The 24,271-nt window shown below is 52.0% G+C and overlaps 1 protein-coding gene and 1 long non-coding RNA gene across 4 annotated transcripts in view; one reads left to right on the top strand and one right to left on the bottom strand.

Annotated features, from left to right (window-relative positions):
• c6 (complement component 6) overlaps positions 1-17,621 on the top strand; it is a 119,823-nt gene extending 102,202 nt beyond the window's left edge. For all 3 annotated transcript variants that reach the window (XM_059974261.1, XM_059974262.1, XM_059974263.1), the window contains exons 15-18: positions 8,393-8,584; positions 13,079-13,160; positions 16,254-16,492; positions 17,339-17,621. In XM_059974261.1, the coding sequence (XP_059830244.1) occupies positions 8,393-8,584; positions 13,079-13,160; positions 16,254-16,492; positions 17,339-17,487 (662 nt within the window). In that variant the 3' untranslated portion in view covers positions 17,488-17,621. The remainder of the gene's footprint in view (positions 1-8,392; positions 8,585-13,078; positions 13,161-16,253; positions 16,493-17,338) is intronic.
• Positions 142-23,446, bottom strand: LOC132396587 (uncharacterized). The gene is made up of 3 exons (XR_009513030.1): positions 23,413-23,446; positions 3,974-4,070; positions 142-159 (listed from the first exon to the last, which is right to left on the bottom strand). It is a non-coding gene; the product is annotated as an uncharacterized LOC132396587 (long non-coding RNA).
• Positions 23,447-24,271: the final 825 nt, after the last annotated feature.

Raw genomic sequence — 24,271 nt, 5'->3', positions numbered from 1 at the left:
TTCACATTCACGGAATTATGCACTATTATTCCCAGATCAATTGTTGCTCAATTCAGTCTACTGCCTGTTAAGAGTTTGCACCTTTTCTCTGTCAGTGTGTGGTCTTCCTCCAGATTCACCGGCTTCCAGTACGTTGGGTTAGTAACTTGCAGTCCTGCTCTGTTGGCACCGGAAGCATGGAGACCCCTTGTAGGCATCCCAACGATCCACCACCGCCACCACAGAGACCTCCCCATCACCTCCCCCACCCAGACCTCCCGATCACCCCCCCCACCCAGACCTCCCCATCACCTCCCCCACCCCGACCTCCACTTCACCACCACCCAGACCTCCCCATCAACTCCACCACCCAGACCTCCCCATCACCTCCACCACCCAGACCTCCGCATCACCTCCACAACCCATACGTCCCCAACACCTCCACCACCCAGACCTCCCCATCAACTCCACCACCCAGACCTCCCCATCACCTCCCCCACCCAGACCTCCCCATCACCTCCCCCACCCAGACCTCCCCATCACCTCCACCACCCAGACCTCCCCATCACCTCCACCACGCAGACCTCCCCATCACCTCCCCCACCCATCACCTCCACCATCCAGACTTCCACTTCACCACCACCCAGACCTCCCCATCACCTCCACCACCCAGACCTCCCCATCACCCCCACCACCCAGACCTCCCCATCACCCCCACCACCCAGACCTCCCCATCACCTCAACCACCCAGACCTCCCCATCACATCCACCACCTAGACCTCCCCATCACCTCCCCCACCCAGACCTCCCAATCACCTCCCCCACCCAGACCTCCACTTCACCACCACCCAGACCTCCCCATCAACTCCACCACCCAGACCTCCCCATCACCTCCCCCACCCAGACCTCCCCATCACCTCCCCCACCCAGACCTCCCCATCACCTCCCCCACCCAGACCTCCCCATCACATCCACCACCCAGACCTCCACTTCACCATCACCCAGACCTCCCCATCACCTCCACCACCCAGACCTCCCCATCACCTCCACCACCCAGACCTCCCCATCAACTCCACCAGCTAGACCTCCCCATCACCTCCCCCACCCAGACCTCCCCATCACCCCCACCACCCAGACCTCCACTTCACCATCACCCAGACCTCCCCATACCTCCACCACCCAGACCTCCCCATCACCTCCACCACCCAGACCTCCCCATCAACTCCACCAGCTAGACCTCCCCATCACCTCCCCCACCCAGACCTCCCCATCACCCCCACCACCCAGACCTCCCCATCACCCCCACCACCCAGACCTCCCCATCACCTCCCCCACCCAGAACTCCCCATCACCTCCCCCACCCAGAACTCCCCATCAACTCCACCACCCAGACCTCCCCATCAACTCCACCACCCAGACCTCCCCATCACCTCCAACACCCAGACCTCCCCATCACCTCCACCACCCAGACCTCACCATCAACTCCCCCACCCAGACCTCCCCATCAACTCCACCACCCAGACCTCCCCATCAACTCCACGACCCAGACCTCCCCATCAACTCCCCCACCCAGACCTCCCCATAACCTCCACCACCCAGACCTCCCCATCACCTCCACCACCCAGACCTCCCATCAACTCCCCCACCCATCTCCTCCACCACCCAACCTCCCCATCACCTCCAACACCCAGACCACCCCATCACCTCCACCACCCAGACCTCCCCATCACCCCCACCACCCAGACCTCCCCATCACCCCCACCACCCAGACCTCCCCATCACCTCCCCCACCCAGACCTCCCCATCACCTCAACCACCCATCACCTCCCCATCACCTCCACCACCCAGACCTCCCCATCACCCCCACCACACAGACCTCCCCATCACCTCCACCACCCAGACCTCCCCATCACCTCCCCCACCCAGACCTCCCCATCACCTCCACCACCCAGACCTCCCCATCACCTCCCCCACCCAGACCTCCCCATCACCCCCACCACCCAGACCTCCCCATCACCTCCCCCACCCAGACCTCCCCATCACCTCCACCACCCAGACCTCCCCATCAACTCCCCCACCCAGACCTCCCCATCAACTCCCCCACTCAGACCTCCCCATCACCTCCACCACCCAGACCTCCCCATCACCTCCCCCACCCAGACCTCCCCATCACCCCCACCACCCAGACCTCCCCATCACCTCCCCCACCCAGACCTCCCCATCAACTCCACCACCCAGACCTCCCCATCAACTCCACCACCCAGACCTCCCCATCACCTCCACCACCCAGACTTCCCCATCACCTCCACCACCCAGACCTCCCCATCACCTCCACCACCCAGACCTCCCCATCACCTCCACCACCCAGACCTCCCCCACCCAGACCTCCCCATCAACTCCACCACCCAGACCTCCCCATCACCTCCACCACCCAGACCTCCCCATCACCCAGACCTCCCCATCAACTCCACCAGCCAGACCTCCCCATCACCTCCCCCACCCAGACCTCCCCATCACCTTCACCACCCAGACCTCCCCATCACCTCCCCCACCCAGACCTCCCCATCACCTCCACCACCCAGACCTCCCCATCAACTCCACCACCCAGACCTCCCCATCACCTCCACCACCCAGACCTCCCCATCACCCAGACCTCCCCATCAACTCCACCAGCCAGACCTCCCCATCACCTCCCCCACCCAGACCTCCCCATCACCTCCACCACCCAGACCTCCCCATCAACTCCCCCACCCAGACCTCCCCATCAACTCCCCCACCCAGACCTCCCCATCACCACCACCCAGACCTCCCCATCACCTCCCCCACCCAGACCTCCCCATCACCTCCACCACCCAGACCTCCCCATCAACTCCCCCACCCAGACCTCCCCATCAACTCCCCCACCCAGACCTCCCCATCACCTCCACCACCCAGACCTCCCCATCACCTCCCCCACCCAGACCTCCCCATCACCCCCACCACCCAGACCTCCCCATCACCTCCCCCACCCAGACCTCCCCATCAACTCCACCACCCAGACCTCCCCATCAACTCCACCACCCAGACCTCCCCATCACCTCCACCACCCAGACTTCCCCATCACCTCCACCACCCAGACCTCCCCATCACCTCCACCACCCAGACCTCCCCATCACCTCCACCACCCAGACCTCCCCATCACCTCCCCCACCCAGACCTCCCCATCAACTCCACCACCCAGACCTCCCCATCACCTCCACCACCCAGACCTCCCCATCACCCAGACCTCCCCATCAACTCCACCAGCCAGACCTCCCCATCACCTCCCCCACCCAGACCTCCCCATCACCTTCACCACCCAGACCTCCCCATCACCTCCCCCACCCAGACCTCCCCATCACCTCCACCACCCAGACCTCCCCATCAACTCCACCACCCAGACCTCCCCATCACCTCCACCACCCAGACCTCCCCATCACCCAGACCTCCCCATCAACTCCACCAGCCAGACCTCCCCATCACCTCCCCCACCCAGACCTCCCCATCACCTCCACCACCCAGACCTCCCCATCAACTCCCCCACCCAGACCTCCCCATCAACTCCCCCACCCAGACCTCCCCATCACCTCCACCACCCAGACCTCCCCATCACCTCCCCCACCCAGACCTCCCCATCACCTCCACCACCCAGACCTCCCCATCAACTCCCCCACCCAGACCTCCCCATCACCTCCCCCACCCAGACCTCCCCATCACCTCCCCCACCCAGACCTCCCCATCAACTCCCCCACCCAGACCTCCCCATCAACTCCCCCACCCTGTCACAAACGATGCAGATATGGCCCAGGAGCGAAGTGAGAGACACTGAAGCAGGTCGATAGTGCACAGACTTTAACGTGAACAGTGTTAAAAGGAAAAGAAAACAATAAACACGAGGCCAATCGGGGCCATTAACTAAAACTCTCAAATGGAAAATGAAGCCTACACCACAATGAAAAGAACTAAAAACAAATACCAGTCATCTTCAGAGTAAGTTGACCCAACAGTCAAATATCTCAGGCAATGGGGACAGCAAATCAAAGCTATGTCCTGGGTTCAAGTCTCGACAAGTACTACAATGGAGCACAATGAAACAGTAATTAGCTGACACCTGTCTATCCACGAGCGCAATTGACGAATCTGCTGCACTGCCGTAACCATGGTTGTGACACTTCCCAACCCACCACCACCACCAGCACCTTCCCAACCCACCACCACCATCAGCACCTTCCCGACCCACCATCTCCACCCGCACCTTCCCAACCTACCACCACCACCAGCACCTTCACAACCCACCATCTCCATCAGCACCTTCCCGACCCACCATCTCCATCAGCACCTTCCCGACCCACCATCTCCATCAGCACCACCCAACCCTCCACCTCCATCAGCACCTTCCCAACCCACCAGCTCCACCATCACCTTCCCAAACCACCACTAACACCTTCCCAACCCACCAGCTCCACCATCACCTTCCCAAACCACCACTAACACCTTCCCGACCCACCACCTCCACCAGCACCTTCCCAATCCACCACCAACACCTTCCTGACCCACCATCTCCACCAGCACCTTCCCGACCCACCACCTCCACCAACACCTTCCCGACCCACCACCTCCACCAGCACCTTCCCGACCCACCACCTCCACCAGCACCTTCCCAACCCAACATCTCCACCAGCACCTTCCCGACCCACTACCTCCACCAACACCTTCCCGACCCACCACCTCCACCAGCACCTTCCCGACCCACCACCTCCACCAGCACCTTCCCGACCCACCACCTCCACCAGCACCTTCCCGACCCACCGCCTCCACCAGCACCTTCCCGACCCACCGTCTCCACCAGCACCTTCCCGACCCGCCACCAACACCAGCACCTTCCCGACCCGCCACCTCCACCAGCACCTTCCCGACCCGCCGTCTCCACCAGCACCTTCCCGACCCACCAGCACCTTCCCGACCCGCCGTCTCCACCAGCACCTTCCCGACCCACCAGCACCTTCCCGACCCGCCGTCTCCACCAGCACCTTCCCGACCCGCCGTCTCCACCAGCACCTTCCCGACCCGCCGTCTCCACCAGCACCTTCCCGACCCGCCGTCTCCACCAGCACCTTCCCAACCCACCAGCACCTTCCCGACCCACCAGCACCTTCCCGACCCACCAGCACCTCCCCGACCCACCAGCACCTCGCCGACCCACCAGCACCTTCCCGACCCACCAGCACCTTCCCGACCCACCAGCACCTTCCCGACCCGCCACCAACACCAGCACCTTCCCGACCCGCCGTCTCCACCAGCACCTTCCCGACCCGCCGTCTCCACCAGCACCTTCCCGACCCACCAGCACCTCGCCGACCCACCAGCACCTTCCCGACCCACCAGCACCTTCCCGACCCACCAGCACCTTCCCGACCCACCGTCTCCACCAGCACCTTCCCGACCCACCAGCACCTTCCCGACCCGCCGTCTCCACCAGCACCTTCCCGACCCACCAGCACCTCGCCAACCCACCAGCACCTTCCCGACCCACCAGCACCTTCCCGACCCACCAGCACCTTCCCGACCCGCCGTCTCCACCAGCACCTTCCCGACCCGCCGTCTCCACCAGCACCTTCCCGACCCACCAGCACCTTCCCGACCCGCCGTCTCCACCAGCACCTTCCCGACCCGCCGTCTCCACCAGCACCTTCCCGACCCGCCGTCTCCACCAGCACCTTCCCGACCCGCCGTCTCCACCAGCACCTTCCCGACCCGCCGTCTCCACCAGCACCTTCCCGACCCACCAGCACCTTCCCGACCCACCAGCACCTTCCCGACCCACCACCTCCACCAGCACCTTCCCGACCCACCAGCACCTTCCCGACCCACCACCTCCACCAGCACCTTCCCGACCCACCAGCACCTTCCCGACCCACCAGCACCTTCCCGACCCACCACCTCCACCAGCACCTTCCCGACCCACCAGCACCTTCCCGACCCACCACCTCCACCAGCACCTTCCCGACCCGCCGTCTCCACCAGCATCTTCCCGACCCGCCGTCTCCACCAGCACCTTCCCGACCCGCCGTCTCCACCAGCACCTTCCCGACCCGCCGTCTCCACCAGCACCTTCTCGACCCGCCGTCTCCACCAGCACCTTCCCGACCCGCCGTCTCCACCAGCACCTTCCCGACCCGCCGTCTCCACCAGCACCTTCCCGACCCGCCGTCTCCACCAGCACCTTCCCGACCCGCCGTCTCCACCAGCACCTTCCCGACCCGCCGTCTCCACCAGCACCTTCCCGACCCGCCGTCTCCACCAGCACCTTCCCGACCCACCAGCACCTTCCCGACCCGCCGTCTCCACCAGCACCTTCCCGACCCGCCGTCTCCACCAGCACCTTCCCGACCCACCAGCACCTTCCCGACCCGCCGTCTCCACCAGCACCTTCCCGACCCGCCGTCTCCACCAGCACCTTCCCGACCCGCCGTCTCCACCAGCACCTTCCCGACCCGCCGTCTCCACCAGCACCTTCCCGACCCGCCGTCTCCACCAGCACCTTCCCGACCCACCAGCACCTTCCCGACCCACCAGCACCTTCCCGACCCGCCGTCTCCACCAGCACCTTCCCGACCCACCAGCACCTTCCCGACCCACCAGCACCTTCCCGACCCGCCGTCTCCACCAGCACCTTCCCGACCCGCCGTCTCCACCAGCACCTTCCCGACCTACCAGCACCTTCCCGACCCACCAGCACCTTCCCGACCCACCAGCACCTTCCCGACCCGCCGTCTCCACCAGCACCTTCCCGACCCGCCGTCTCCACCAGCACCTTCCCGACCCGCCGTCTCCACCAGCACCTTCCCGACCCGCCGTCTCCACCAGCACCTTCCCGACCCGCCGTCTCCACCAGCACCTTCCCGACCCGCCGTCTCCACCAGCACCTTCCCGACCCGCCGTCTCCACCAGCACCTTCCCGACCCGCCGTCTCCACCAGCACCTTCCCGACCCGCCGTCTCCACCAGCACCTTCCCGACCCGCCGTCTCCACCAGCACCTTCCCGACCCACCGTCTCCACCAGCACCTTCCCGACCCACCACCCCTAGCAGCTGGGGGGACAAGGGCAGCAAAAGCACAGGAAACACCAACTCTTGGAAGATCTGTCCAATCCAGACACTGTCCTGACTTGGAAATTTCTCCGTTCCATCACTGGCACTTTGTCCAAACTATGGACCTCTCCCTAACAGTACTGTTTCTAGGTTCAAAAATGCAGTTCACCACCACCTTCACAAGGGGCAACTAGGGAGCAGCAATTAAATGCTCGCTCAGTCTGTGAAGCTCACATGCCCTACATGGAATAATGTTGGTAAAGCAAGCATGACCCTCAGCTGTAACCCAGGTGTTGGTTAAGGCCATTGCAGCACAAACTGGAATGATCTGAAACTGCCTGGTCAGAGTGTGAGGTGATTGGTGCATTCCACCAGGAGATTGCACTTGGGTCAGACCGGGGAAGGGTGGAGAAACTTCGGACCACCTTTGTATCCTGGAGTCCACAGCGATTCCTCATCTGAGGAATGTATATGCGTGTGTACATATATATATATATGCCGTTTCTGTCATCTCGAAGCCTGAACGTTTTGAAACGGCAGTGAGCAAAACAGTTGTGAATTGTCTTCCAGTTTATTCTCACCAATTATCAGTGATGAAATGTCTGACAATAGTTAGAAACTGGCAACAATGTCCTGTCCCAGTTCAGTGGCATCACGTCCCAAATAGACAAATGGCGTCCCAGCTATTTTCTTCATTTGTTTTTGTTCTTTAAGTGTTGCCCCAAATCAACAGGTGTCCCAGTTTACCAATGGCCCAACAACTGGAATCCACTTAAATACATTACGATTTATCATAATTTTATGTATTGCATTATACTGCTGCCACAACACAAGTTCCATGACATTCGTCAGTGATAATAAATCTGTTTCTGATTCAGCACAGTGTAATAAAAAGACTATACTTTAAGTTTCAGTAAGAAATATATGTTAAAAATACAAGGAGTGCAGAAAGCGAGCAATAATGCTGAGGTAGTATTCATAGATTCATAATCCATTCAGAAATCTGATGGTGATGGGAAACAAGATGTTCCTAAGAGACTGAGTGTGTGTCTTCAAGCTCCTGTATCTCCTCTTTAATGGTAGCAATGAGAAGAGGGCATGTCCTCGGTGATGGGGATCCTTAATGATGATGCCTTCTTCTTTTGAAGATGTCCTTAATGTCTGACTCACAGTGGCCTGAGGAGCCGTCCCCAAACTCTTGCTCCCCGCACCATCAGCCTTTTCTCCGCCACACCTCACGTCCTCCCTCCCTTCCCCCCACCAAGAGCCCCGAGGGTGTCAGACGCCTGTGTGTTGTGTTGCAGGGGAGGTGTGCAGCCAGCCAGTGACATCTGACACAGCTATGCTACAGCCTTTCCAAACAGAGTACAAAGTGGGCGAGAAGGTGGAGGTGAGGTGTCCTCACGGTATGGTTACCACAGGACACGCCCGCTACACCTGTACGGCCAGCCTCACCTGGGAACCAGAGCCTCCTGACCAAGTCAGCTGTCGGATCGGTGAGTTTCGTGCCTCCCCCGGGGGGGTAACCACACCCCCAGCGTGATCAGGCACTGCACTCTGACAGTGGGGAAGGTGGAGGGAGAATGAGAGAGGGCGAGAGGTAGGGAGAGGGAATGGGCGTGGAGGGAAAGGAAGAAAAAATTAATTGTTGATATCTTCATATTCTTTGTAGATCCTAACTTGCTGAAGAAATGTTGTTTTGTTTTTACTCCCAGCTCTGTGTTTGTATGCGTGTGTGTGTGTGAATGTGAGTTTGTGTGCGTCTGTGTATGTGTGTGTTAATGTGTGAATGTGAGTTTGTGTGTGTGTGTGTGTGTGTGTGAATGTGAGTTTGTGTGTGTCTGTATATGCAGGTGTGTGTGTTTATGTGTGAATGTGAATCTGTGTGCGTGTGTGTGTGTGTGCGCAGTGCCTATACAAATTATTCACCCTTCACCCTCCTTGGAAGTTTTCATGTGTTATTGTTTTACCACATTGAATCACAATGGATTTAATTTGTTTTTTTTCACACTGATTTTTCTTTTGTGTCAAAGTGACAACAGATCTCTGCAAAGTGATTTAAATTTATTACAATCATTAAAGAAAAAAATGATTGATTGCATAATTACTCACCCCCTCCAAGTCAGTATTTAGTAGATGCACCTTTGGTAGCAAATTATAGCCTTGAGTCTGTGTGGACGGGTCTCATCCAGCTTTGCACATCTGGACACAGCAATTTGTCACTACTCAAGCTCTGTCAGATTGCATGGTGATTGTGAGTGAACAGCTTTTTCATGTCCAGCCACAAATTCTCAATTGGATTAGATCTGGATTCTGACTTGGCCACTCCAGGACATTAACTATTTTGTTTTTAAGCCATTCCTGTGTAGTTTGGCTTTGTGCCTGGGGTCATTGTCTTGCTAGAAAACAAATCTTCTTCCAAGTCACAGTTCTCTTTTAGACTGCATCAGGTTTTCCTCCATTCATTCTGCTACATTCATTTTACCCTCTACCTTCACAAGCCTTCCAGGGCCTGCTGCACTGAAACATCCCCACAGCACGAGGCAGCCGCCACCGTGCTTCACAGTAGGGATGGTGTGTTTTTGATGATGTGCGATGTTTGGTTTACACCAAACATAGCATTTAATCTGATGGCCAAAAAACTCAATCTTGGTTTCATCAGACCATAGAACCTTCTTCCAGCTGACTTCAGGGTCTTCCACTTGCCGACAGTTTGCCAGAAGGCATCTGGGACGCTCTTGAGTTGTCATGAGTTTCTTGGTGGCCTCCCTCACTAGCCCCTTCTTGCACGGTCACTCAGTTTTTGAGGATGGCCTGCTCTAGGCAGTTTACAGCTGTGACATATTCTTTCCATGTCGATGTTTGACTTAACTGTACTTGGAAATTTTCTTGTATCCATCTCCTGACTTGTGCTTTCCAATAACTTTTTTGCGGAGCTGTATGGAGTGGTCTTTTGCCTTCACGGTGTAGTTTTTGCCAGGATACTGACTCACCAGCAGTTGGACCTTCCAGATACAGGTGTAGTTTTACAAAAATCAATTGAAACGCCTTGACTGCACAGGGATGATCTCCAAAAACTGTTGGGAGGGACAATCTACCCGGGGGCAGCGACAGTGCCTCTGGCACTGAGTCTGGCCCCGTGGCTCAGAATGGTAGGGAACAAAAGAGGATGGCAGCAGCGATAGGGGACTCTGTGGTTAAGGAGACAGATAGGCAATTCTGCGGACGTGGAAAGGAAAGCCTCCCAGGTGCCAGGGTCCATGTTTCTGAACACGTCTACAATATCCTGAAAAGGGATGGTAAGCAGCTAGAAGTTATGGTACATATTGGTAACAACGACACAGGTAAGAAATGAGAGGAGGTCCTGATAAAAGAATACAGGGAGTTAGGAAGGAAGCTGAGCAGGACCTCAAGGTTAGTAATCTCGGGATTGTTGCCTGTGCCACACAACAGCGAGTATAGGAATAGAATGAGGTGACAGATAAATGCAGGACTGAAGAATTGGAGCAGACAGCAGGGATTCAGATTTCTGGATCATTGGGACCTCTTCTGGGGCAGGTGTGACCTGTACAAAAGGGATGGGTTGTAATTGAGTCCAAGGGAGACCAATATCCTGGGCAGGTTTACTAGAGCTGTCGGGAGTGGTTTAAACTAATATGGCAGGGGATAGGAAGCAGTGTGATAGAGCTGAGGATGGGCCAGTAAATTTACAAGTAGATGATGGGTGTGACATGAACGTAAGGAAGGACAAGCCAATGACTGGATACAAATGCAGACAGAGCTAAGAGTTCAATCACAGAGGCAAAATTCCAAAGGGTGAAGAATGCAGGACTGAAGTTGATGTATTTAAATGCACATAGCAATCGGGATAAGGTGGGTAAACTTGTGGCACAATTAGAGACTCATCACTGAGTCGTGGCTGAAAGATAGCCATAGTTGGGAGCTTAACATCAAAGGATATATTTTATATCGAAATGACAGGGAGGAAGGCATAGGCAGTGGTGTGGCTCTGTTGTTAAGAGATGGAATCACATCTTTAGAAAAAGTTGACAGAGGGTCAGAGAATGGTGAATCTTTGTGGGTGAAATTAAGGAATTGCACAGGTTGCAAGGTGAATTCACAGGTTGAGTCTGTGGTAATGAAGGCAAATCAATGATGGCATTTATTTCAAGGGGAACAGACTATAAAAACAAGGAGATAACACTGAAGCTTTATAAGGTTTCAAAGGTACATTTAATGTCAGAGAAATGTATACAAATTACATTGTGAAATGCTTTTTCTTTGTAACCACCCACAGAAAGAGGAGTGCCCCAAAGAATGACAGTTAAATGTTAGAACCCCAAAGGACCCACCAGCTCCCCTCCCTCCTGTGCAGCAAGCAACTATCCCCCCCTCCCCCCATGGCAAAAAGAAACTTGGTACCCGCCACCGAGCACTCAAGCGTGCAGCAAAAGTGACAGGTTTTCGATGTTAAAAGTCCATTGCATCGCTTTTTCTGAACTCTGTGCCCAGAGATCTCACGTCTCTGGGCACACAGCCAAAGATCTTTCTACTCCCACAACACAATAGTCTGGGACATCGACCTTCGATCTGCCCATCTCCAGAACCCTGACAACCTAGGCCTCCAAAAGCAAGCCGAAATGTTATGCCATGTCCTTAACATGTCAGATTACGGTCAGTTGTGACTCCCTGAGAACGGGTCCCATTCCTGCAAAGAGCTAGTCAGTGTGTAACCCCAGGTCAGGGCCTTCAAAAGAACCCTGAAAGGGAAAAACAGATGTTAAAGATGGAATATAAGACATTAGTCAGGCCGCACTTGCAGTATTGTCAAAGGTTTTGGCACCATATCTCAAAAAGGATGTGTTGTCATTGGAGAGAGTCCAGAGGAGGTTCACGAGGATGATTCAGAGAATGAAGGGGTTAACATATGAGGGGCATTTGGCAGCTTTGGGCCTGTACTCACTGGAATTTAGAAGATTGTTTGAGAATCTCATTAAAACTTACCAAATGTTGAAAAGACTAGATTGAGTGGATGTGTAGAGGATGTTTCCAATGGTGGGGGTATCCAGAGCTAGAGGACACAGCCTCAAAATTGAGGGACAACCTTTTAGAATGGAAATAAGGGGGATATTTTTTAACCAGTGAGTGGTGAATCTATGGAATGCTCTGCCACAGACTCTGGTGGAGGCCAAGTCCAAGGGTATATTCAAAGCAGAAGTTGATAGTTTCCTGATTGGTCAGGGCATCAAAGGATGTGGTGAGAGGGCAGGTGTATGGGGTTGTGTGGGATCAGGGATCAGCCATGATGGAATGGTGGAGCAGACTCGATGGGCTGAATGGCCTAATTCTGCTCTAATGTCTTATGGTCTAACGATGTGTGTGTCTGTCTGTATGTGTGTGGGGTCTTAAGTCTGCCTCTGTGTGTGTGTGTGTCTGTCTCTGCGTGGGTGACTGTGTATGCGTGTTTGTGTCTATGCACGTCTGTGTATGTGTCAGTGCAAATGGGCTACGTGTGTCTGTGTATGAGTTTGTGTCTGTGTTTGTGTGTGTGGGTGGTTGTGTGTCTATTTGTGTTTGTATTTGAGTTTTTGTGTGGGTGTGTGCATGCATATCTGTGTGTATTCGAAGGGAGATTGTGTGACGACTGCACATGTTGATTATATTATAGACCTTCTGATACCCAGTGGGAAATTGGGAAATTTACATACAGGAGGTGGAAGAAAAATGGTTGTTGTAGTGAGACTTTAATTTGAACAATATTTACTAGAAGTCTCTGTGCTGGAGGGTTAGACTTTTCTTGGCGCATCCAGGAAAGTCTCGTGGCACAATACATGGATAGTCCAACCAGGGAAGGGTCCGTACTGGATCAACACACAGAATTCAGCATCTGTACAGGGAAATGGAGCCTCGACAAACGCAGCGGGTTTCGAGTTACATGGGTCAGACACCCATTGTCCTCTGTCTCTAACCCCGGTCACCTCTCTGTGCAGCGGTCGACACCAGGGGATGCTCCTTGGGGCAAAAGCAAAGTGGCTCAGGATGTGTCTGCATGTCTTCAGAGCAGGACTGTGGGTAGGTTACACACAGGCCAGGCCGGCCTCATCTATCTGTCTGAATCTGTGTCTCATCCTTGGTCTGCCAGTCTGCGTCTCACCCTCAGTCTGTCTGAGTCTGTGTCTCACTGTCTGTCAGTCTATCTTAGTCTGTGTCTCACCCTCTGTCTGCCTGCATGTTTGGATGACTATTGTCATGTGTATGGTGGGTCTCCATGTTTTATTCTGAAATCTCTACATATGTATTACATCTATGTATTTCTGTGGCATGGACAAATTTCACCTCATACAGTGCCTTGAAAAAATATTCAGCCCCCACACCAATGGTCACATTTTGCTGTCCCATTTTCTAAATTTAAAATGTATTGAGGTGTGATTCTTTGAGCTTATCTACAAAACATGTGTATCATGTCAAATTGAAGGAAAAATTCCGAAACCTGTCAACTATCGACTAAAGATTTAAAAACCAAACTTGTGAGGCTGAAAAGTTTTTAATTACGACAGTAATGTTGCTCAGGGGCGATACTGAATATTATCTTACCATCTGTCTGTCCTGAAGGACCATGGATAGCAGCATGAGCCTGGGCAGAAGGAATGGAGATCCTCATGCCCTCTCGGCCTCACCAGTCTAGTCCAAAGGAAAGCTTATGAAACAATGTTTGGCACCAGCCTGCCTCCAGAAGCTGCTGGGAGGACGTGGGCTATTTGCCCATAGCTGGGGTGACCCAGTTCCCTTACCAACTCACCCAATTTGTTGATGTAGAAACTTGGAGGATCACCTGTTTTCAATGAATTCATAAGCATAAATGCTTCCTCTCCCAGTAAGGTCCAACAGTGTGGTAGGTTTTCAACAGACCAAACCAAAATGAAGACAGAAGAGCGTTCAAGAAAAGACAGGGAAAAGATGATAAGGAAGCACAAATCTGGGGAAGGGTACAAGCCCATCTCAAAGGCACCGAATGTGCTGTCCCTTGTGTCCCTTGGAGCTCAGTGCAGTCCATCGTGGAAAAGACACACTGCCTGGGTCAGGCTGTCCCTCCAAACTCATTCACAGAGAAGAATGAATGGCGCTTGTAAGAGAGGCTACTGTGATGCCACTGGTCACTCCGAGTGAGCTGCTGAAGTCAGTGGCTGTAACTGGACATGAAGTTCATGCTCCATGGGCTCAAAGGCCTTGTGCAAAGAGGGTATTTATGGAGGAATGGCAAGGAAGAAGGCCTGGCTCTAAAAAACATATCCTTGTCTGTAAAGCATCAGTGAGAAGATATTGTAACGAAGTGGAAGAACATCTTGTGGTCAGATGAAACTAAAGTGGAACTTTTTGGCCTCAACACTAAGCAGTTCATGTGGTGTAAATTTAATACTGTGCATCAGCCAGATAACGCCATCCCTACCGTAAAGTGTGGTGGAGGTGGCATCATGGTGTAAGGATGCCTTTCAGCAGCAGGGACAGGAAATCTGGTCAGGATCGATCGGAAGATGAATGCTGCTATATGAGATCCTGGATAAAGACCTGCGAGACTCTGCCAGAAAGCTGAAACTGAGGAGGAAGTCCATCTTTCAGCAGGATAAAAGCACACTGCCAGAGGCTTCAAATGAAGGAAGTAGATTTCCTTGAGTGGCCCAGTCAGAGTCTGGACCTCAGCCCAATCGAACATCTCCGGCAAGACCTCAACATTGCTATCCACCTCCACTCCCCAACTAAACAGCTTGAGCAATTTTACAATGGGCAAAACTTGTTCCATCACATTGTGCAAAGCTAGCAAGGACTTAATCTATCAGATTGTAATTTATAATAGTCATTTATGTGAACAAAAGGTGGGTGCTGAATAATTCTATAGGGTACTGATTGGGAGAGATCCTGGCTGAACTTCTCCACTCACCCCTCGGCCTTCCCGCAACACAGGGGCTGGCTGGGGGGAGGTAAGTGCAAGAGTGGGGGTGAGGGTGAATGTGGGTCTGTATGAAGGTGTGAGTGAGTGTGTATTACTGTGTGTGAGATGATGTGAGGGTATCTGAGGGTCTGAGTGTGTGGGGCTGTGTGTCTGTGTGAAGGTGAGGGTCTGAGTGTGAGGCTGTGTCTGTGAACGTGTGTGTGTGTGAGGGCGTGTGTGTCTGTGAGTGTGTGTGGGGGGGGTGGGAAGATGTGCGTGTCAGAGGTGTGAGTATGTGAGAGGGTCACTGTATGTGAGTGTGTGAATATGAGTCTCTGTGTGTGTCCCAGAGGGAAGTGTCAGTATGTGTGTGTGTGACAATGTGTGTATAGAGATGAGTGTGAGGGTGTGTCTGTCAGAAGAGTGTGAGGATGAGGGTGTGTGAGTGTGTGTGTGTAGGGATGAGTGTTAGGGTGTGAGGGTGAGTGTGTGTGTGTGGAGATGGCTAGGTGTGAGGGTGAGTGTGTGTGTGTGGGGAGATGGCTAGGTGTGAGGGTGAGTGTGTGTGTGTGTGTGTGTGTGTGTGGGGACATGGCTGGGTGTGAGGGTGAGTGTGTGTGGGGACACGGCTGGGTGTGAGGGTGAGTGAGGGAGTGTGTATGGGGACGGCTGGGTATGAGGGTGAGTGTGTGTGTGTGGGGACACGGCTGGGTATGAGGGTGTGTGTGGGGACGGCTGGGTGTGAGGGTGAGTGTGAGTGTGGTGACGGCTGGGTGTGAGGGAGTGTGTGAGTGTGTGGACACGGCTGGGTGTGAGGGTGAGTGTGTGGGGACGGCTGGGTGTGAGGTTGAGTGTGTGTGTGTGTGGGGACGGCTGGGTATGAGGGTGAGTGTGAGTGTGGGGACGGCTGGGTATGAGGGTGAGTGTGTGGGGATGGCTGGGTGTGAGGTTGAGGGTGAGTGTGTGTGGGGACGGCTGGGTGTGAGGGAGTGTGTGAGTGTGTGGACATGGCTGGGTGTGAGGGTGAGTGTGTGGGGATGGCTGGGTGTGAGGTTGAGTGTGTGTGTGTGGGGACGGCTGGGTATGAGGGTGAGTGTGTGTGTGTGGGGACGGCTGGGTATGAGGGTGAGTGTGTGTGGGGACGGCTGGGTATAAGGGTGAGTGTGTGTGTGGGGACGCGGCTGGGTGTGAGGGTGAGTGTGCAGCCACTTGGTCTTATTCTGCTTTTGTACTTGCAGACCGGCCGACCCCCCTGAGATGTGCGTGTTTGACGTTGCGACCCAGGAGCTGGTGGGCACCTCCAGGTGTGCCTACCTGGCGGACAGGTGTGATGGGCGGCACCTGGAGCTGGTGAAGATGGGACAGTGCCAGGAATCTGACCTGCCGTGGGCGGTGGAGCGAGCCCAGCTACTGGCACAGAGCCCGAGGCAGCCCTGTGAGTCCCTGGACAGTTGTGGTCCATGGGAACAGTGCGTAGGTAAGCTCCCAGTGGATAGATCCATCCCGCAGCACAGAACGTCCCCCACCCGTCCAGCGAAGCCTGAGGCCACCCCGAGTCAGCTGGGCCCTGTAACCGAGCTGAGGGCTAAACCAGGCCGATTCCTCATACGGCAGGACTGGCAGACGAGAATTCCAGCTGCTGAAAATCATATTCACCATAGTTCAGGACCCAGATAGGGATTTCATGTTCTAGGCTGAGCAATAAGAGTGCAGAGGAAATTTGCAATGTGTTTGCCAGGACTTCAGGACCTCAATTACAGGGAAAGGGTTATAGGTTGGGACTTCATTCTCTGGAGTGTCGGAGAATGAGCAGAGATCTGCTACGTGTATACATGGTTATGCATTATAGATAGGGTAAATGCAAGCTGGCTTTCACCACTGAGGTGGGTGAGATGACAACCAGAGGTCATGGGTTAAGGGTGAGAGGTGAACTGTTTAAGGGTGGTGAGAGTGTGGAACGAGCTGTCAGTGGAAATGGTGGATGGTGGAGCAAACTCCAAAGTTCAAAGTGGTTCCCCTTAAATGTTTCGCCTTTCACTGTTAATGCATGACCTCTGGTTCTAGTCTCACCCAGCCTCAGTGGAAAAAGTCTGTTTGCATTTACCCTGTCGACACCCCTCATAATGTAGTATTACTCTATGAAATCTTTTCTCCCATGCTCCTTACCTATTCAACTGTGAGGACTCAGGTCCTCAAGTCCCTTGCAGTGCCCCGTTCGTTGGTGTTATACTGCTTGTCCCACGGGGTGGGGGGTGGAGGGGAGACATTCCTGCACCTCCAGAAAGAAGCACTTGACCAGCCTCTCCTCGCTCTATTTCTGCAGGGTCCATCTGTCGTTGCCTCCTTCCCAACCAGTGTCCGCAGGCCGGAGCCAACAACCACTGCATCATGGTAGGCTCGCAGCCGAAGATGGTCAGCCTATGCTTTCTGGGAGCACTGAAGTGCAGGAAGGTCCCATTTCAGATGTGTTGACCCTCCTCCACCCCCAAGCGGATGTAGAAATGCGCTTGCCACATCCTCCCGGAATCCTCAGCTTGCTGTGTACCTGTACGGAGCTGCTGCCTGCCTGTATAACACTCCCACTAATAAAGAAAAGCTGAGCTGTTGACACTGTGCTGAGAAGTTTATTCTATTCCACCTTCAACTCGCGATCCATCCAGTCCCCACTCCATGGACTCTCTCAATGGAGGAACGCTGTTTCCTTTGGCTGCGTTCATGTATATGGTTGAATAACAGTTAAACCTGACCTTGAGCACTTCTCAAAGTTCAAAAAAATTCAAAATAAATTTATTATCAAAGTAGATGTATGTCACCCAATACCCTGAGATTCATTTTCTTGTGGGCATTCACAGTAAGTACAAAGAAACACCATAGAATCAATGGAAGATTGCATCCAACAGGATGGACAGACAGAGTGCAAATTACAACAAACTGTGCAAATACAAAAAGGGAATAATAATAAACAAATAAACAATAAATATCAAGAATTTGAGATGAAGATCCTTTGAAAGTGAGGTTGAGGGAACAGTCCAGTGATGGGGTGAGTAAAGTTCTTGCTGCCTTGATAATACGTAATCAAAGACCTCACTCACCCCAGACATACTCTCTTCTCTTCCCCCACTGGGCAGAAAATGCAAAACCTGGAAGCACGTACCACCAGGTTCAAGGACAGCTTCTACCCTGGTACTATCAGACTCCTCAATGGACCTCGTGTATGATAAGATTGACTCTTGGTCAACCAATCTGTCTTGCATGAGGTTTGCACCTTATTGTCTGCCTACTCTGCTTCTCTCTGTAACTGGAATACTTCATTCTATATTCTGTTTTGCTTTGTACAATCTCAGAGTACTGACGTACGAAATGATCTGTGTGAATGAGAGGCAAACAGCCTTTCACTGTATCTCGGTACCATAAAGCATAGGGCATTTGGCCATGGAGTTGGCTCTGTGTGATAGACGGTGATTGATGTCTGTCCTACCTGATGATGATGGTTAGAAACCTGAGTGGGAGCTTCTGAAGTTGAAAAGCCATTGCCCCACGGCAGTTCCAGTCTCTCAGCCTCAGCAATCTGGGACCAGTGGTATGAGTAGTCATCACAAACTTGGTGCAATGCATAACCATGATGTCATCTGTGCCCTTTCCTCTCCACGAAACGATCTTCCTGGCCACTGGATTTCACTGTAGATCTCATCTGCCCAGACAGCAGAGCTGGCTTCACAGACTAGGACAAGACACTCAATGGAGTGGGAGGCCGTTGGCTGCCCTCACCTGGTTTAGCCTGCCTGTTAAAGCAGTGTAATGGGGTTTGGCCACTGTTACATGCAGACAACTAATGGAGCTACAGGTGATTGCTCAGTTCAAAGTTCAGAATAAATGTATTATCTAAGTGTGTGTGTGTGTGTGTGTGTGTGTGTGTGTGTGTATATAAAAGTACATAAGACCATAAGATGCTGGAGCAGAATTAGGCCATTTAGCCCATCGAGTCTGGTCCACCATTCCATCATGGCTGATCCCTGATCCCACTCAACCCCATACACCTGCCATTTTGCCATATCCTTTGATGCCCTGACCGATCAGGAAACTAACAACTTCCACCTTAAATGTACCCACGGACCTTGGCCTCCACTACAGTCTGTGGCAGAGCATTTCACAGATTCTCTGCTCTCTGGCTAAAAAAAAATCCTCCTTTCCTCTTATCTGAAAGGTCACCCCTCAACTTTGAGGCTGTGCCCTCCAGTTCTGGATACCCCCACCCTAGGAAACATCCTCTCCACATCCAGACTCTCCAGTCCTTTCAACACTCAGTAGGTTTCAATGAGATTCTCCCTGCATTCTTCTAAATTCCAAAAAAAACCCCAAAACTGCCAACTGCTCCAGGTATGTTAAACCCCTTATTGTCAAAATTATCCTCATGAATTATCCTCCTCTGGACTCTCTCCAATGACAATACATCCTCTCTGAGATATGGGGCCCAAAATTGTTGACAATACTCCAAGTGTGGTCTGCTAGTGTCTTATAAAGCCTCAGCATTATCTCCTTGCTTTTATGTTCCATTCCTCTCGAAACAATTGCCAACACTGCAGTTGCCTTCATTGCATGGCAGCCGTTAGTCTCACGAGACCATGGATCTGTGCTTGCAAAGATTTCTCCAGGACTCAAGCCTGGGCAAGGTTGTATGGAAGACCAGCTGTTGCCCATGCAACAAGTTTCCCTCTCCACGCCACCAATGTTGTCCAAAGAAAGGGCAAGGACCGATACAGCTTGGCACCAGTATCATCGCAGGAGTTGCCAGAGGTTGAAAGCAACGTCGGACTGCCTTAGGGACTCCAGCTCCGGATTTGTCCTCAGGGTTTACTCCCGAAGCCTTTCCCATAGTGGGTATGTCCGCAAAGCAGCAGAGGTTTGAAATCAGAGTTTTCCCTCTCTCAGATGGACTGCCTTCCCAGGCTGATGAGCTCCATCTACCCGATTCTTTACCACAGACACAACCTGCAAATTAACCTTCTGGGAGTCTTGACCAATGCATCTGTAATCTCTTCAGCAACCTCTCTCAGGACTCTGGGATGTAGACCATCTGGCCCAGGTGACTTATCCACCTTAAGACCTCTCAGTTTGCCTTACTCATTTTCCTTTGTAATAGCAGTGGGACTCACTCCTGCTCCCTGACACTCACAGACCTCTGGCGCACTGCTAGTGTCATCTACGGTGAAGACCGATGTAAAATATCCACTAAGTTAATCTGCCATTTCTTTTGTCCCCTATTACAATCTCACCAGCATCATTTTCCAGTGGTATCAACCCTCACCTTCCTTTCACTCTTTATATAACTTTTTTTTAGCGTGTCGACCAGACAGTCAGCCATTCTTGTCTGCCGCGTGGTGTCAGGATTGGTCTCCCTTCGGATTAACTGGGTCACGGTATGAATGTTCCTGACTCGACCCTTGTGTTTTTTTTACGAGGCCGAGTTGCTAGCTCGATGCTCAACCCGGCTCAGATGGAAAGTGTGCCTTGGGGTGGCCTGACCTGGATTCGAACTCAGAAGCCTTTGCTCCGGAGTCTGGTGCTGGTGCCGTTTGTATAACTGAAAATACTTTAATATCTTGTTTTATATTATTGGCTAGTTTGCCCTCATATTTCATCTTTTTCCTTCTTATAGCTTTTTAATTGCCTTTTGTTGGATTTTAAAAGCTCCTCTCTCACGCCTCCGTAATTCCCTTTATTCCACCGCGATACTGATACATGTGATTTATGCTTCTCCCTCTCAAATTGCATTATGAATTCAATTATATTATGATCACTGTCTCCTAAGGGTTCCTTTACATTAAGCTCCCTAATAAGTTCTGGCTTATTACACAACACCCAATCTGAGAGATCCTTTCCCTGAGTAGGCTCAAGCACAATCTGCTCAAAAAAGCCATCTCATAGGCATTCAACGAATTCCCCCTCTTGCGATCTGACACCAACCTGCTTTTCCCCAATCCCCTTGCATATTGAAGTCCTTCATTACAATTGTGACATTACCCTTATTACAGGCATTTTCCAGCTTCCTTTTGCAATCTCAACCCTACATCTTGGTTACTATTTGGAAGCGAATATATGAATCCCATAATTTCTTTTTACCTTTGCAATTTCTTAACTCCACCCACAAAGACTCAACATTCTCTGACCCTCTGTCACCTCTTTCTAAAGATGTAATTCCATCTCTCACCAACAAAGCCGCACCACCATCTATACCTTTATGCCATCCTTTCAATAGGAAGTATATTCTTTGATGATAAGCTCCCAATGGCGATCATCTTTCAGTCACGACTCAGTGATGCCCACAACGTCATACCAATCATTCTCTAATTGTGCCACGAGTTCATCCACCTTATTCTAAATGCTATGTGCATTTAAATACAGCACCTTCAGTCCTGCATTCTTCACCCTTTTGAATTTTGCTCCTGTGGTACAATTCAACACTTTGCTCTGTCTGTATTTGTACCCAATCATTGGCTAGTCCTTCCTAATTCATGTTACATCCATTATCTCCTTGTAAACCTGCTGTCTGATCCTCCGCTCTATCATCCTGGTTCCCATCCCCCTGCCATATTAGTTTAAACCACTCCCAACAGCTCTAGTAAACCTGCCTGCAAGAATATTGATCCCCCTTGGATTCAAATGCAACCCGTCCCTTTTATACAGGTCCCAATTGCCCCAGAAGAGGTCCTAATGATCCAGAAAACTGAATCCCTGCACCCTGCTCCAATTCTTCAGCCACACATTTATCTGCCACCTCATTCTATTCCAATTCTCAGTGTCATGCAGCACAGGCAGCAATCCCAAGATTACTACCCTTGAGGTCCTGCTTCTCAGCTTCCTTCCTGACTCCCTATATTATTTTTTCAGGACCTCCTCCCTTTTTCTACCTCTGACACTGGTACCAATATATATGTAGTCTGCATATTGATGGGAGGTGGAATGGCTGGCTCTCTGGTGTGGTCAGAACAATCTGGAGCTAAATATGCTCAAGACTGTGGAGATGACAGTGGACTTCAGGAGGAGCCCCCACTCACTAAACAGTATTGTGTCTACTGTGGAGACCTTCAGATTTCTGGGTGTCACAATCTCCCAGGACCTGAAGTGGACACCCAACGCGGACACTCTTATCAAAAAGGTTCAACAGAGGTTGTATTTCCTACGTCAACTCAGGAAGTACAACCTGCCTCAGGAGCTGCTGATTCAATTCTATTCAGGAATAATCCAGTCTGTTCTCTGCTCGTCCATCACTGTCTGGTTTGGATCAGCTACCAAACAAGACAAGAATAGACTCTAAAGAACCGTCAGGGCTGCAGAAAGGATTATTGGTGTGAAGCTGCCCTCGATCCAGGACTTATATGCATCTAGAGTCAGGAAGCGAGCAAGCAGCATTATTGTAGACCCATCACACCCTGGACATCACCTGTTCCAACTCCTTCCTTCTGGTAGGTGCTTTAGATCACTGTATGCCAGGACAAATAGGTACAAGAACAGTTTCTTTCCGTATGCCATCAGTCTTATGAACTCTTGAATTTTAGTTTATTATAAATCAAGTCCACCTGTACGTTCAATGAGGTGGACCTCATTGTATATAGTTTATGATTATTTGCACTATTGTTTTTGTTTGCTTTTAATTCTGTACAGAGAGAGCTCAGGGAAACCGGCATCAAATTCCCTGTATGTGTCCTCATACTTGGCGATAATAAAGGATTCTGATTCTGATGTACCACGACTTGTGGCTGCTCACCCTCCCTTTTCAGGATACTGTGGACGTGTTTAGAAATATCGCAGACCCTGGCACCTTGGAGGCAAATGACCATCCGTGTTTCCTCTTTGCATCCACAGAATCACCTATGTGTACCCCCTAAAGAGTCCTCTGTTACCGCTGCCACCCTCTTCCGTTCCCTACCTTTCTGAGCCACAGGGGCAAGCTCAGTGCCAGAGGCACTGCCACTGTTGCTTCTCACAGGTAGGTCAATTTCCCCCCTCCAAACAGTACTCAAAATGGAGTAGTTATTGTTGAGGGGGCTAGCCACGGGGGTGCTCTCCACTATCTGATGTCCTCCCATCCCTCTCCTGCCCGTCACCCATCTATCTGCCTCCGGTAGCCTTGGGATGACTACTTCCCTGTAGCTCCTGTCTGTCACTGCTTCACTTTCCCTAACAAGCCGAAGGTCATCGAGCTTCAGCTCCAGTTTCCTAACACAGTCTCTAGGAGCTACATCTCGATGCACCTGAACAGATGTGGCCATCAGGGATGCTGGGAGTCTCCTGCAAATATCCCACATCTGACACCAAGAACAGAACTTTGTCTCTGTATACATAACCCCGTTCTCCCAAGAGTTAAATAAGAAATAAGGAATGAACTTACCCACTTACCTTGCCTCCACCTGTTCTCTCCGAAGCTTTGTTGAGCCAAAGCCTTACCACTCTGATGATGACCACTCTGCTAGATGACACCCCCTGTTTGTTGGAGACAAGTTTTTTTTAAAGCTCTTCACCAGACTTGCATGGGAACACTATTCCTGTGTCTGCATAGTACTCCAGTCATCAACTCCGCTAAAAAAAACTTCCTGCTTTTTACTGCTCTTCACAGGATTTGCGCGGGAATGCTTCTCCGGCATGCAAACTGTGCAAATACAAAAAGAGAAAAACAACAAAAATAATAATAAATATGGAGAACATGAGACAAAGAGTCTCTGAAAGTGAGTCCACAGGTTGTGGGTACAGTTCAGTGTTGGGGTGAGTGAAGTTATCCCCTCTGGTTCAGAAGCCTGATTGAGGGGTGTTAACTGTTCCTAATCACCAGCTGGTGGTGTTGAGAGAGTGAATTGTGGAGTTACCACAACGGTAACAGATGGGATGATTGTTACAGTCAGAGTGCTAGCTGCAATTGGAGCATAGTTACTTCAATTGATACAATTGGAGCAGTGGTTATTTTAATAATTACAATAAGATTGGTAGTTAATTCAATAGTTACCATTGGAGTTGCAGTTAATTCAATAGTTCAATAATTGAAGTGGTAGTTACAGGATCGAACCATCGCAGAACTAATGGCCCCCTCCTGTGGCTTATCTGGGTCTCACAGTCACTGTGGTTTCAGGTTTAGTCATGCTTACATTTGACTGGTCAGTGTGAACCCTGGTGCACATGACCATAAGAAACCAATCATCACTCTTCAGGGCAAGTGAGAGGCCAAGGCCTGCCCCACCCCCATCGCCAGACAATGGTCTTGCTG

This window comes from Hypanus sabinus, chromosome 7, assembly GCF_030144855.1.
Source record: "Hypanus sabinus isolate sHypSab1 chromosome 7, sHypSab1.hap1, whole genome shotgun sequence".
In the NCBI taxonomy this organism is placed as follows: Eukaryota; Metazoa; Chordata; class Chondrichthyes; order Myliobatiformes; family Dasyatidae; genus Hypanus; species Hypanus sabinus.
The sequence above is the reverse complement of the archived record's forward strand: the minus strand, read 5'-3'. Positions and strand labels throughout refer to the sequence as shown.